Consider the following 15,417-nt stretch of genomic DNA (forward strand, 5'->3'; position numbering starts at 1 on the left):
TCACACCATCCCTGTTTATTGAATCGACAGCTTCAACAATTTGATTTCTCAGCCCTTGAAGAATATCTGCCGCAGGTAGGACAAACACTCCGTCTTTTATGCATTTCCACAGAAAAAATGGCAAGGTATGAGGTTTGGTGACCTGGGAGGCCAAAAGAAATGAACAAGATCTTGTTGTTCTAATCCAACGTTGTGGGATGGTGTTGTTAAGATATCGGTGCACCTCAATGTTTTAAGTGAGGCTGGGAACGGTCACGCATAAAAATGAGATCCCTGAAAACTTCGTGAAATTGAGGAAACAATCAATTTTGTAGCATTACTGTCGCAGTTTCCACCGCAAAAAGAGAGGTCCATAAACTTTGTGAACACAAACGGCCAAAACGCATTCAGTTTCGCTGAGCCTCTTTCATGTTAGACGACAATGCCCGGATTTTGTAACCTCTAAATTCTTACATTATGGCGGTTTACTTTAGGCAGTAGTTGAAACGTCGATTCGTCCGAAAAGATGAGTCGTTCCGAAAAAGTGTCCTTTGCGATATCCTGGAGAACTGCAATCCAAAATTCGTTCCTTCTATTACGGTCGCCGGGACACACTTTCCGCAGTAACTGCAACTTGTAAGGCGTCGTTTCAGAACACCCACACCATTGTTTGAGGAAGTTGAAATTTCTGACCTGCCCTTCTTGTGGACATCCGCGGGCTCCGTGCGAGCTCATCTCGGATACGCTCGACATTGTCATCATACGTGGTTGGCCGACCAGAGCTCTTTCCTTCCCATACGCTACCAACTTCCAAGAATTTTGTATACCAGTCATAAATCAGCTTGTGCAGCTTCTTGCTGAAACGACGCCGGAATGCACGTTGCACTTGAACGGCGGATTGACTTCAGGCGAATTCCAAAACACAAAATGATTTCTTGATGCAATAATTTACCAACAGCCGTATGTATTGTAGAAATTTATTTTATTTTATGGACTTCTATGTGCTACGAGTTTCGACATTACATTGATGCCATCTTCAGGCCCGTGTACAATGAGTAGAAGAAATGTACTGTTATAAAAAATATAGAGCGTACGTTAACAATCGACAGGTATCATATTAACTATGTAAGTGGCCCAAAAATATATATTGTATATCATTAAAACTATATGTAACATTATGGCACATATGCTTCTGCATATGTCATTCTGTTGTTAATAGTTTTCCCTGTTTTACTCAAATAACCCATGATATATGAACATATGTGTATGCTATTATTCATAAAGCCGTAACACACAGTTGTAATAGGCAATGCAACACATCAGATGTACTGCATACATTCGTATGTCCAGTGGAACAGATGAAGAATTTTTTTAATAAAAATTAACCAATATAAATAACAATAAAATAAAATACAAGAAATGTGACAGCCATGTCAGAATACATAGCTACTTATGTGTGGTCTAGGTCGTATTATGTGTGGTACGACAAACAGCTGCCGAAATATTAACGATGAAAAGCATAAAAGAGTTTGTCTTAAAACCCAGTTGCATTCCCGAAGTAAACCAATGCAATCGTACTATAAAATCATCAAACACCTGGTCATCATAGACACACCATTAGGGCCCTTATGTAGGACAACCACACATTGTGCTCAGTGGATTAATGCAATGCTAGTAGCTACCACATGTAGTCAGGGTTACAAAGAAGTTTCTCAGTCTCTGTATATCAAGAAATGTCTATCTCCCCACATATAAGTCCTATACAATTACGCAGGATTATACCAAGTGGAATCGATTGAATAAAAAGGAAAGGAAGAAAAAGAGAAATATAGAAGGCCGCCCATATCATAGCGCTCTATATGAAACTCACTGACTGTGCTGTGTGCAGTCTGTGGCTGGTTGGCATTGTTGGAGTAGTTGCTATTTTAGTGTTGGGCAGCTGGATGTGAACAGCGCGTAGCGTTGCGCAGTTGGAGGTGAGCCGCCAGCAGTGGTGGCGGATATGGGGAATGAGATGGCGGAGTTTTGAGAGCGGATGATCTGGACGTGTGTCCATCAGAGACAGTAAATTTGTAAGACTGGATGTCATGAACTGATATATATATATATATTATGACTTTTGAACACTATTAAGGCAAATACATTGTTTGTTCTCTATCAAAATCTTTCATTTGCTAACTATGCCTATCAGTAATTAGTGCCTTCAGTAGTTAGAATCTTTTATTTAGCTGGCAGTAGTGGCGCTCGCTACATTGCAGTAATTCGAGTAACGAAGATTTTTGTGAGGTAAGTGATTCACGAAAGGTATAGGTTATTGTCAGTCAGGGCCATTATTTTGTAGAGATTATTAAAGTCAGATTGCGTTGCGCTAAAAATATTGTGTGTCAGTTTAGTGTTGATCACAATAGATAAGAGCGAAATGTCTGAATACGTTCCGTTCTGCTCAGCTGTTTGAAAATCAAATAACGCAAGAGTTTTATCAGCACAGTAATTCATAAATTTTTCAAAGGGGACGTTTCAATGTATACAATCCCTAAGACTAAGGGTATGACGTATAACCATGTCAAATCACTCTGTGGTTGCATTAAGGGCAGGTGTAGTAGCGTATGAGATGACTATCCAGATCTTAAGTACATCATCCAGTGTCATCATTTTCTGTCTAATGACCTTAATGAGTCAGAAACTATCTGCATGGGTCGAAATGTCACGGTACCTAAAAACTAGTCAAAGTATTTGACTAGTTAAAGCCGGCCGAGGTGGCCGAGCGGTTCTAGGCACTACAGTCTGGAACTGAGCGACCGCTACGCTCGCCGGTTCGAATCCTGCCTCGGGCATGGATGTGTGTGACGTCCTTAGGTTAGTTAGGTTTAAGTAGTTCTAAGTTCTAGGGGACTGATGACCTCAGAAGTTAGCTCCCATAGTGCTCAGAGCCATTTGAACCATTTGACTAGTTAAAGTCAGACAATAACAGACTTATACCCATTAGCTGAGTGTCAGGAAATGCAATGTTGCATGAAGTATAAAATTGGTTAAGTGGCAACTCAAGAGTGCAACGATAGTTGAACAGTAAAAAAGGGAAAACTTTTAACAACAGCATGACATAGGCAGAAGCATATGTGCCGTAATGTTCAAATTGTTCAAATGGCTCTGAGCACTATGGGTCTTAACTTTTGAGGTCATCAGTCCCCTACAACTTAGAACTACTTAAACCTAAGGACATCACACACATCCATGCCCGAGGCAGGATTCGAACCTGCAACAGTAGCGTCTGGAACCGCAAGACCGCTACGGTCGCAGGTTCGAATCCTGCCTCGGGCATGGGTGTTTGTGATGTCCTTAGGTTAGTTAAGTTTAACTAGTTCTAAGTTCTAGGGGACTAATGACCTCAGCAGTTGAGTCCCATAGTGCTCAGAGCCATTTGAACCATTTTGCAACAGTAGCGGTCGCGCGGTTCCAGACTGTAGCGCCTAGAACCGCTCCGCCACTCCGGCTGGCATGCCAGTTCAGGTGGGATGCAGTGCCAAAGGCATTCGCGGTAAGACGGACGTCGATTCTGCCCCATCATCCTCGCCGGGACAGTTACCGCTGGATACCAGCGATGCGCCAGCCACCTCTGAAACCAAGCAGTGTGAGACGCAGGAGCGGATACAGATCAGTTTGCCTGAACCACCCCTGTCGGTAAAGACTGCAGCAGAAAATAAGAAAGGCCGGCGAAGGAGAAGCAAAGGGAATAGTAGCAAAGAGGCCGGCGCCGTAGTTTTAATGATATACAATATATCTCTTTGAGCCACTTACATAGTTAACATGATACCTGTCAATTGTTAACGTATGTTCTATATTTTTTTTATAAATTTTTTATAATAGTACATTTCTTCTACTCATTGTACAGGGGCCTGAAGGTGGCATCAATGCAATGCCGAAACTGGTAGCACATATAAGTTCAAAAATTTAAAAAAATTTCTACAATACATATGGCTGTTGGTAAATTATTGCATCGAGAAGTTCATGCCAGCCGTCGCCCCACGATCCATAATGGATCAACGAAGACAAAATAATTTCTCCGGTGGTGTTCCTATAAACACACAACAGCACAGCTGTGCCAAAACTTCAAACCTTCGTCTACCCAGTGACATGCGCAAAGTGTTTCTACCTTTCAAAATTTGTCAGTAAGAACCAAATAAAGTATGTTCTTTCTTTTTGATGCACCCGGCACTGTAAGTTTCTCTAATTAAGGAAAATGATCAGGGTGATTCGGATATCCAGATTAATAAATGCCGAGTAAACGCGGTTCCTCTGTACCTCATAAAACAGATTTCCATCGTGGAGCTTCTAAGAACCCTACCACAATAAAGGTCAAAAATTAAATATGATTGTAGTGTTGCTCACGCTACTAAATATTGCATTTTTGGGCAACAACAAAGTTATATTATGTGGCAGGCGTCATTAGAGCACAGTTAATAAAGTCATTTCATGAAATAATGGATAAACTAGGCACTCATCTTTTCGTGTTTCCCACGCCGGTCTCGCTGGTCTTGTTGTGAACTCATGGCTCAATCGTCGAAAATCTAGGTAGTGATGGTTCCAAGCCCGGATGTAAAGACGCCTAGGTGTTATTCTGCGATATTCAAAAGTTTTATAGATGTGTTTCATAAACCATTCTTGAAGATTAAACTTTTGCAAGTTAGAACAATGATGATGTAAAATAGTAATGAGCACCCAGAATTTAAGTTACACTTCTTTTTTATTACTTTTGTTGCAATATCAGTTCACAATATAAAACATACTTGAAAATATCTTCCTCACTGTTAAAGTTCACATTTCATAAACTGACTACAATTTGCGTCTTTTCAACATGACGACCAAGACTTGACTCTCCAATAACCGCTTACGCGCCCAAAAATCAGAGTTACAAGTACGACAAAGATCATAGTGACAAAAGAAAGAATACACATAACAATAATATCATTGCAATATAAACATATCGATGTATCAAAGTACCTCTACATTAATGAAATCAAATCTGAATGTTGTCACAGAAATATGTTAACCATTTTACAGAAACACAGTAGAATATTGCTGGTATCGAGAGGTTGAGGTGAGGCGCCGCAATGGTTACGTAATTCACGTACCATTACAAGCTAAAGAGTTTTTCACCACTGACTTGACAATTAATCTGCTCTGTTACAGCATGGCAGCGGGTGTGCACGGTGGCCCGGTAGTGACGTGTGTGTCTGTCCGCAGGGCGCAAGATGTCTCGCCCGGTGTGCCGGAACCGAGTGACGGGCGCAGAGGCGGACGAGAAGCTGTGCAACGCCTCCCAGAAGCCGCCGCGCCTCTTCCTCAGCTGCAACGCGCACCGCTGCCCGGCAAAGTGAGTACCAGCCGACGGCCGTTGAGCCGCGCCTGCCGTATAGACTGCGCCGCTCTACGTAGGCATCCTCCGGCGCGGTCAGTCCCGTTACATGGGAACGATAGAGTGCCGGACGAAAATACACTACTGGCTATTAAAATTGCTACACCAAGAAGAAACGCAGATGATAAACGGCTATTCATTTGACAAATATATTATGCTAGAACTCACATGTGAATACACTTTCACGCAATTTGGGTGCATAGATCCTGAGAAATCAGTACCCAGAACAACCACCTCTGGCCGTAATAATGGCCTTGATACGCCTGGGCATTGAGTCAAAAAGAGCTTGGATGGCGTGTACAGGTACAGCTGCCCATACAGCTTCAACACGATACCACAGTTCATCAAGAGTAAAGACTCGCGTATTGTGACGAGCCAGTTGCTCGGCCACCATTCACCAAACTTTTTCAATTGGTGAGAGATCTGGAGAATGTGCTGGCCAGGGCAGCAGTCGAACGTTTTCTGTACCCAGAAAGGCCAGTACAGGACCTGCAACATGCGGTCGTGCATTATCCTGCTGAAATGTAGCGTATCGCACGGATACAATGAAGGGTTGAGCCACGGGCCGTAACACATCTGAAATGTAACGTCCACTGTTCAAAGGGTCATCAATACGAACAAGAGCTCACCGAGACGTGTAACCAATGCCGGCACCCTATACCATCACGCCGGGTGATACGCCAGTATGGCGATTACGAATACACGCTTGCAATGTGCGTTCACCGCGATGTCGCCAAACACGGATGCGACCGTCGTGATACTGTAAACAGAACCTGGATTCATCCGAAAAGTAACGTTTTGCCATTCGTGCACCCAGGTTCGTCGTTGAGTACACCATCGCAGGCCTTCCTGTCTATGATGCAGCGTCAAGAGTAGCCGCAGCCATGGTCTCCGAGCTGATAGTCCGTGCTGCTGCAAACGTCGTCGAACTGTTCGTGCAGATGGTTGTTGTCTTGCAAACGTCCCCACCTGTTGACTCAGGGATCGAGACGTGGCTGCACGATCCGTTACAGCCATGCGGATAAAATGCCTGTCATCTCGACTGCTAGTGACACGGGATCGTTGGGATCCAACACGGCGTTCCGTATTACCCTCCTGAACCCACTGATTCCATATTCTCCAACAGTCATTGGATCTCGACCAACGTGAGCAGCAATGTCGCGAGACGATAAACTGCAATCGAGATAGGCTACAATCCGACCTTTATCAAAATCGGAAACGTGATGGTATGCATTTCTCCTCCATACACGAGGCATCACAACAACGATTCACCAGGCAACGCCGGTCAACTGCTGTTTGTGTATGAGAAATCGGTTGGAAACTTTCCTCATGTCAGCACGTTGTAGGTGTCGCCTCCGGCGCCAACCTTGTGTGAATTCTCTGAAAAGCTAATCATTTGCATATCACAGCATCTTCTTCTTTTCGGTTAAACTTCGCGTCTGTATCACGTCATGTTCGTGGTGTAGGAATTTTAATGGCCACTAGTGTAATGCTCAAATTCAGGATTTTTTTTCTCCGTACTGGAATGTAATAGACAAATGGGGTTTGCTGAAATGAGTAAAGAAAACATTGAAGTTTTCATTTCTATTTTTATTGAAAAATATTAATACCTTCACTGTATGATTGGGATTTTCACGAGGTAGCACTGAAAGGTGGTAGATCTACGGCTGTCGCTGTAACTCCGGTTGTGGTTATCTGAAACATGAAGCTAACATATCATCCGTTAGTTCATCATAGGGATTTGCAAAAAAATTTCTTTTGGAAAAATTATAGATATTTGAAAAAAAAACACCATTCTTTTCTGGGTGGAAAAAGTACTAAACATCAACATAAAAAAGTCGGCTACGATGAACTGAAGAAAATTCAGTTTGCTTCAAGGTAGATCAAAAATCCTTAAAATCCAATGAAAATTGTAGCTCGAGCGACGACACCATGCTGAAAAACATGGTTTTGGGAAGGACGCGTTTAAAGTTTGAGAAGTATTTATCATACAAGAAAAGGAACGAAGCTTGAAACTTAGGGGATATCGTCGATGTCGCTCTGGCCAGTGGATGGCCGCCTTCTGCTACTTTGACCTGATACGCCCTCATTTTCGTCCTCAAAGCCCCTTTCGTCGCTGAACGCATCGCTACTGCCGTCTATATCTTCATAGAATCGGCGCACGTAATCGCAGATTTTGATATGAAGGGCATTTTCCACGTGCATTCGGCACCATGGCCTACATTGAATAGACACACGGCCAAATTTGAAGTAATATTGTGAATTTCGCTTCGGCTGGATGTTATTTTTGAAGCGTATCTCCAAATGAGACTATTGAAACTTTCACTCACATTTTGAGTACAGCCGCCCGAACAACGCAAATCAGGTTTACTAAGATCGGTATAATTAGGAAGAGTGAGCGCGGAAACGGTTCTCTAAAGAAGAGGCCTGCCATGCACGCACGACTTCAAACGCTCACAGAATTATTAGTTCTTGGAGTTCGCCCATAATATTTTTGGGAATAATTCTTCAATGTACGAGGGTCACTTCAAAAGAAATGCACACTATTTTTTTAATCCATGTTTTATTCTACATGTCTGAAAGTTTTACAGTGTGTAGATACGTCCTTTAGGAACAATATTTTCATTTCTCCACATAATTTCCATCCCTCTCAACTGCCTTACGCCATCTTGGAACCAGTACCTGTACACCCGCACGGTAAAATTCTGGACCAACCTCTTGGAGCCACTGTTTGGCAGCGTGCACAAGGAAGTCATCATCTTCAGACGTTGTTCCACGAAGAGAGTCTTTCAGTTTCCCAACGAGATGACAGTCACATGGAACCAGGTCAGGACTGTAAGGCGGGTGTTTCAGTGTTGGCCATCCGAGTTTTGTGATCGCTTCCATGGCGTTTTGACTGACATGTGGCCGTGCATTGTCGTGCAACAGCAAAACATCCTGCTTTTGCCGATGTGGTCGAACACGACTCAGTCGAGCTTGAAGTTTCTTCAGTGTCATCACATATGCATAAGAATTTATCGTGGTTCCACTTGGCATCATGTCCACAAGCAAGAGTGCTTCGGAATCGAAAAACACCGTAGACATAACTTTTCAAGCAGAAGGTGTGGTTTTGAATTTTTTTTCTTGGGTGAATTTGCATGATGCCACTCCATCGATTGCCTCTTCGTCTCTGGTGAAACATGATGGAGCCATGTTTCATCACGTGTCACAATTGTTCCAAGAAGTTCATCTCCGCATAATAGTACTGTTCCAAAAGTTCGCCACATACCGTTATCTTGTTTCTTTGTGAGCCACTGTCAACATCCTGGGAACCCACCTGGCACAAACCTTTTTTAACGCGAACACTTTCAGTATTCTGCAAACACTTCCTTCCTCTATCCCAACGTAGCGTGACAAATCTTTCACTGTGATGCGTCTGTCAGCAGTCACCAATTCGTTAACTCTCTGCACATTGTCTGGAGTGTGTGCAGTACGAGGCCTGCCGCTGCGAGGACAATCCTCAACATTGCCGTGCCAGCTTTCATCACGTAAACTGCTTGCCCACCGACTAACTGTACTGCGATCGACAGCAGAATCTCCATACACCTTTTTCAACCTCTTGTGGATGTTTCCCACTGTCTCTGTTTCACAGCACAGGAATTCTATGACAGCACGTTGCTTCTGACGAACGTCAAGTGTAGCAGCCATCTTGAAGACATGCTGTGACGGCGCCACTCACGGGAACAGGTTGAACTAACTTTGAAAACAAGCGGGAAGGGTGTATCTACACACTGTAAAACTTTCACACATGCAGAATGTAAACTTTTTTTTTTTTAGAAAAATAGTGTGCAATTCTATTGGAGTGACCCTCGTATACACATTCGAATTCCGCAATAAAAGAAAAATCGAGTTTTTTCGACCGACACCCTGTCGTTACCCTTAAAATCTTCCTAGCGTTCATCTTATAAAAAACTGAAAACGCCAAGACGCTGAGATGTCCTGCCTTTCGGTCGTGTTGCGGCGGCCTTCCTGAGGATGTAGACTTCTTTTGTTGTGGGTGCAGTGCTTCAGTATAGAGGCGTTTGACTGATACACTAAGGTGACAAAAGTCATGGGTTGCCTCCTAATATCGTGTCGGACCTCCTTTTTCCCGGCGTAGTGAAGAAATGCGACGTGACATGGACTCAACAAGTCGTTGGAAGCCCCTTGCACAAACATTGAGTCAAGCTGCCTCGATAGTCGTCCATAACTGCGGAAGTGCTGCCGGTGCAGGCTGTTGTACACCAAGTGAACACTCGATTATATCCCAGAAATGTTCGATGTGATGCATGTCAGCTGGTCTGCATGGTCACATCATTCGCTCGAACTGTCCAGAATTTTCTTCAAGTCCTAAGCGGAAAATTGTGGCCCGGTGACATGGCACATCGTCAGCCATAAAAATGCCATCGTTGTCTGGCTGCAAATGGTACTGTCATCTACAGTCCTTTCATTGCTATCGCGAAGATTTTGTCTTGCCGCTAGCATACTTTGCACACGACCAGAATCTCGTCGGATTTTGTGCCAGCTTTCGAGACACAAAGTCTCGTTGTGGAAAGTACACAACTGGCCATTAAAATTGCTATACCAAGAAGAAATGCAGATGATAAACGGATATTCATTGGACAAATATATTCTACTAGAACTGACATGTGATTACATTTTTAAGCAATTTAGGTGCATAGATCCTGAGAAATCAGTACCCAGCACAACCACCTCTGGCAGTAATAACGGCCTCGATACGCCTGGACATTGAGTCAAACAGAGCTTGGATGGCGTGTACAGGTACAGCTGCCCATGCAGCTTCAACACGATACCACAGTTCATCAAGAGTAGTGACTGGCGTATTGTGACGAGCCAGTTGCTCGGCCACCATTGACCAGACGTTGTCAGTTGGCGAGAGATCTGGAGAATGTGCTGTCCAGGGCAGCAGTCGAACATTTTCTGTATCCAGAAAGGCCCACACAGGACCTGCAACGTGAGGTCATGCATTATCCTCCTGAAACGTAGGGTTTCGCAGGCATAGAATGAACGGTAGAGCCACGGGTCGTAACACATCTCAAATGTAACGCCCACTGTTCAGAGTGCCGTCAATGCGAACAAGAGGTGACCGAGACGTGTAACCAATGGCACCTCATACCATCACGCCGCGTAATACGCGAGTACGGTGATGACGAATACATGCTTCCAATGTGCGTTCACCGCGATGTCGCCAAACACCGATGCGACCATTATGATGCTGTAAACAGAACCTGGATTCATCCGAAAACATGACGTTTTGCCATTCGTGCACCCAGGTTCGTCGTTGAGTACACCATCGCTGGCGCTCCTGTCTGTGACGCAGTGTCGAGGGTAACCGCAGCCACGGTCTCCGAGCTGATAGTCCATGCTGCTGCAAACGTCGTCGAACTGTTCGTGCAGATGGTTGTTGTCTTGCAGACGTCCGTATCTGTTGACTCAAGGATCGAGACGTGGCTGCACGATCCGTTAGAGCCATGCGGATAAGATGCCTGTCATCTCGAGTGCTAGTGATACGAGGCCGTTGGGATCCAGCACGGCGTTCCGTATTACCCTCATGAACCGACCGATTCCATACTCTGCTAACAGTCATTGGATCTCGTCCAACGCGAGTAGCAATGTCGCGATACGTTAAACCGGAATCGAGATAGGCTACAATCCGACCTTTATCAAAGTCGGAAACGTGATGGTACGCATTTCTCCTCCTTACACGAGGCATCACAACAACGTTTCACCAGGCAACGCCGGTCAACTGCTGTTTGTGTATGAGAAATCGGTTGGAAACTTTCCTCGTGTCAGCACGTTGTAGGTGTCGCCACCGGCGCCATCCTTGTGTGAATGCTCTGAAAAGCTAATCATTTGCATATCAGAGCATCGTCTTCCTGTCGGTTAAATTTCGCGTCTGTAGCACGTCATGTTTGTGGTGTAGCAATTTTAATGGCCAGTAGTGTATTCCCTGCATGCTTCACACGTTTGCGCCACACTGGGCCTTCTGGCTGTGAGCATTCGGTACTAGTGTAGACACAGATAGCGCCTTTCTAGTTATGCCACAATACTATCAGTCGGTGGACGACGTTGAAACCATTAACAGTCATCTACTATCCCCCCAGTGACGTATGTCGTCACCGGATCAAAATCGTCGGCGTCCTTCGTAATATTTTTTTCGGCTGTGTGTTTGACATATGTCCAGTGTTCTCTTTATAGGAACGAAGCATGAACACACGTCGTAGTAAGGTATCACTTGAAAACGAGATAACAGGCTAAAACCTCGATCGTGGTGGATTGATACGTTTAATAAAAGTCGTGGCACAAACTGTTGTCCTCTGTGTGTGACACGGGGCAGCGTTCGCGCCCCGGCGCTGGCTGCGTGTTACAGCTGGTAGTCACGTGACGGCATGCTGTGCAGGTGGGTGCCCGACCCCTGGGGACCCTGCTCTGCGACCTGCGGCAGCGGCCACCGGCGGCGCGGCCTGCGCTGCCTGCAGCAGGAGGGCAACGGCAGCCTCACGCTGGTGAGTAGCGCTCCCTTTCTTTCTCTCTTTCTTTCTTTTGCTTCTGCCTTCATCCCGCTTTGTGCGCAGGGTCGGCAGGGTCAACAACGGAATTGGCACGGTTAATTGTAAGGGGTGGCCGGATGCCCTTCCTGCCGCCACCCCGTACCCCCCGGGACAGAATGAGTGTACCCCAACTGTCTGCGTCGAGTGCAAATCGTGAAATAGTGTGAATGTGTTTCAAATGTCTGCGAGTCGTGTAACTGAGGCGGGACGTGGGGACTAGCCCGGTATTCATCTAGCAGGATGTGGAAAACCGCCTAAAAACCACATCCAGGCTGGCCGGCACACCGGCCCTCGCGGATTCGATCCAGGGCTGGCGCGCCTACCCGAGTCCAGGAAGCAGCGCGTTAAGCCCGTCTCACACGGAGCAAGATTCGCTGTAAGTTTCCTTGCTGGCTTGCGCGGCGGCTACCTTGCGGGCTCCGTCGTCTGCTATCGGGCTACCTTGCTGAGAACCTTGTAAGATTTCTAGGATAGGTCCGGTGCTATTTTTCTTGCAAGGTTCCCTGCGTGCTACCTGCGTTGGCCAATCATGAGGCGTTTCGTTTGTGACGTCAGACGCGGAAAGCTTGGGCGGGAAGCCTTTGTTGATAGTCGCTTTTCTGCTGTTGTGAGGAGCGGTAGGAAGTTCTTATAATTATTAAATAATGGCACTGCAGTGGTCCATGGAAGCGATTGAAGCACTGATATGTACTTATAGGGAAGAACAGTGTCTGTACGTCGTGAAAAGCGCAAACTATTATAATAAACACTTGCGTGCAGAGGCACTCGTTTTGCTAATACCAATACATCCATTTGTATAAAATTTGCAAAGGATTTACGATCTTCTATCCTATAAAATAAAGTCGTATATAACAGTCATTATTGGTATATTTATAAAATCAAACAGTAATGAAATGGTGATACTTTTCAAACAAAAGTAGGTGTTATGCGAATTAACCTCAACTCTTTATGAAGCATGGAGCGCACACCTTTTCCAGCGTTTCTCCTCTTAATCCAGTTTTTCGTCCATTCTTTCTTTCTTCTTCTCTCATTAGCATGCATTTCTGCATCGTTTAGCACCAAAACAGCTAAAAACACCAGATTGCTCTGAACATCTGTACCTGAAGCAGCAATCTTCGTTCGATACGACATGCAGCCGATCACCACACAACTAGCTGAGGATCTTGCACCGTGGGAGAGCTTCGGCATGGAAGATAGCCGGCTCCTTTGCCTGCAAGCCAGCAGGCATGCCCGCCATCTCGCAAACTTGCGGCGAACCTTGCTCCGTGTGAGACGGGCTTTAGCGTTCTCGGCTACCCTGGCGGGTGCTGAGTATCGCTCCCTGCCTGCTCTCAGCTAACGGAGCCCCAGCTGTTGAGCGCAGCTCAGTCTGGTCCTCGCATACTTCTACAGTATCCTCATCTATCCAAAAGATCTAGTAATTAAGGACAACCAGGGACCCGCGCAAAGCTTTCGTATTTTTATAGTTTTAAATCGTGACAGTAATTGGAGTAAATGTAGTCGTTGGGATAAGGGTAGTTTTGGCAATGAAGAGGAAACATCTTTAAAAATTGGCCAAACGTGAGTAGGATTCGCGCACTGAGGATCCCATGCAAACTATATACAGGGTGAGTCACCTAACATTACTGCTGGATATATTTCGCAAACCACATCAAATACTGACGAATCGATTCCACAGACCGAACGTGAGGAGAGGGGCTAGTGTAATTTGCTAATACAAACCATAAAAAATTGCACGGAAGTATGTTTTTTAACACAAACCTACGTTTTTTTAAAATGGAACCCCGTTAGTTTTGTTAGCACATCTGAACATATAAACAAATACGTAATCAGTGCCGTTTGTTGCATTGTAAAATGTTAATTACATTCGGAGATATTGTAACCTAAAGTTGACGCTTGAGTACCACTCCTCCGCTGTTCGATGGTGTGTATCGGAGGGCACCGAATTACGTAGGGATCCAAAGGGAACGGTGATGGACCTCAGGTACAGAAGAGACTGGAACAGCACATTGCGTACACATACTACTTTTTATTGGTCTTTTTCACTGACGCACATGTACGTTACCATGAGGGGTGACGTACACGTACACACGTGGTTTCCGTTTTCAATTACGGAGTGGAATAGAGTGTGTCCCGACATGTCAGGCCAATAGATGTTCAGTGTGGTGGCCATCATTTGCTGCATACAATTGCCATCTCTGGCGTAATGAATGTCGTACACGCCGCAGTACATTTGGTGTAATGTCGCCGCAGGCTGCCACAATACGTTGTTTCATATCCTCTGGGGTTGTAGGCACATCAAGGTACACATTCTCCTTTAACGTACCCCACAGAAAGAAGTCCAGAGGTGTAAGATCAGGAGAACGGGCTGGCCAATTTATGCGTCCTCCACGTCCTATGAAACGCCCGTCGAACATCCTGTCAAGGGTCAGCCTAGTGTTAATTGCGGAATATGCAGGTGCACCATCATGCTGATGCAACATACGTCGACGCGTTTCCAGTGGGACATTTTCGAGCAACGTTGGCAGATCATTCTGTAGAAACGCGATGTATGTTGCAGCTGTTTGGGCCCCTGCAATGAAGTGAGGACCAATGAGGTGGTCGCCAATGATTCCGCACCATACATTTACAGTCCACGGTCGCTGTCGCTCTACCTGTCTGTGCCAGCGAGGATTGTCCACGGACCAGTAATGCATGTTCCGTAGATTCACTGCCCCGTGGTTTGTGAAACCCACTTCATCGGTAAACAGGTAAAACTGCAACGCATTCTCTGTTAATGCCCATTGACAGAATTGCACTCGATGATTAAAGTCATCACCATGTAATTGCATATGTAGCGACACATGAAACGGGTGAAAGCGGTGACGATGCCGTATGCGCATGACACTACTTTGACTCAGTCCACCGGCTCTCGCAATGTCCCGTGTACTCATGTGTGGGTTCATGGCAACAGCAGCTAACACACCAACTGCACCCGCTTCTCCTGTGACGGGCCTGTTACGGACCCGTTTGCGTGCTACGACCATACCTGTTGGCGGTAGATGTACGTAAGTACGTGTTAGATGTGTGTTACGCGTCGAGCAGTGCATGACCTTGATTGGGACTTAGCAGTTTTCGCTGCCTCTGCTACAGCGTCCTATATATTTACTTGGCTCGTGTTGCAGAAGTTGTGGTTTTGCTACTTCCGGTTGCGCAAGACAGATGTTTAGCAATGTGCGGCACGTTGGATGCTCTCTGTCCGGGTACCGTTCTGCATACACCCTGCAGGCTTCAGCTGCATTTCGTCGACACTCGCCATAGATGAGTATCATCTCCGCCTTTTCAGAGTTCGAATACACCATGGTCACATTTCCTACAACACTACACTGTCACAGACGTCTGGTAACACGGTGTACTACAGTTGGTCTGCGTGTGGAGACGAATGCAGAATAACAA

General features: G+C 45.4%; 1 protein-coding gene across 1 annotated transcript in view; it reads left to right on the forward strand.

The window, feature by feature from the left end:
• Nucleotides 1–15,417, forward strand: part of LOC126485046 (protein madd-4-like) — a 697,683-nt gene that overhangs the window by 323,238 nt on the left and 359,028 nt on the right. The window contains exons 5-6 of the mRNA XM_050108648.1: nucleotides 5,221–5,350; nucleotides 11,832–11,937. Coding sequence (XP_049964605.1) covers nucleotides 5,221–5,350; nucleotides 11,832–11,937 — 236 coding nt within the window. The remainder of the gene's footprint in view (nucleotides 1–5,220; nucleotides 5,351–11,831; nucleotides 11,938–15,417) is intronic.

Source organism: Schistocerca serialis, chromosome 6, assembly GCF_023864345.2.
Source record: "Schistocerca serialis cubense isolate TAMUIC-IGC-003099 chromosome 6, iqSchSeri2.2, whole genome shotgun sequence".
Classification (NCBI taxonomy): domain Eukaryota; kingdom Metazoa; phylum Arthropoda; class Insecta; order Orthoptera; family Acrididae; genus Schistocerca; species Schistocerca serialis.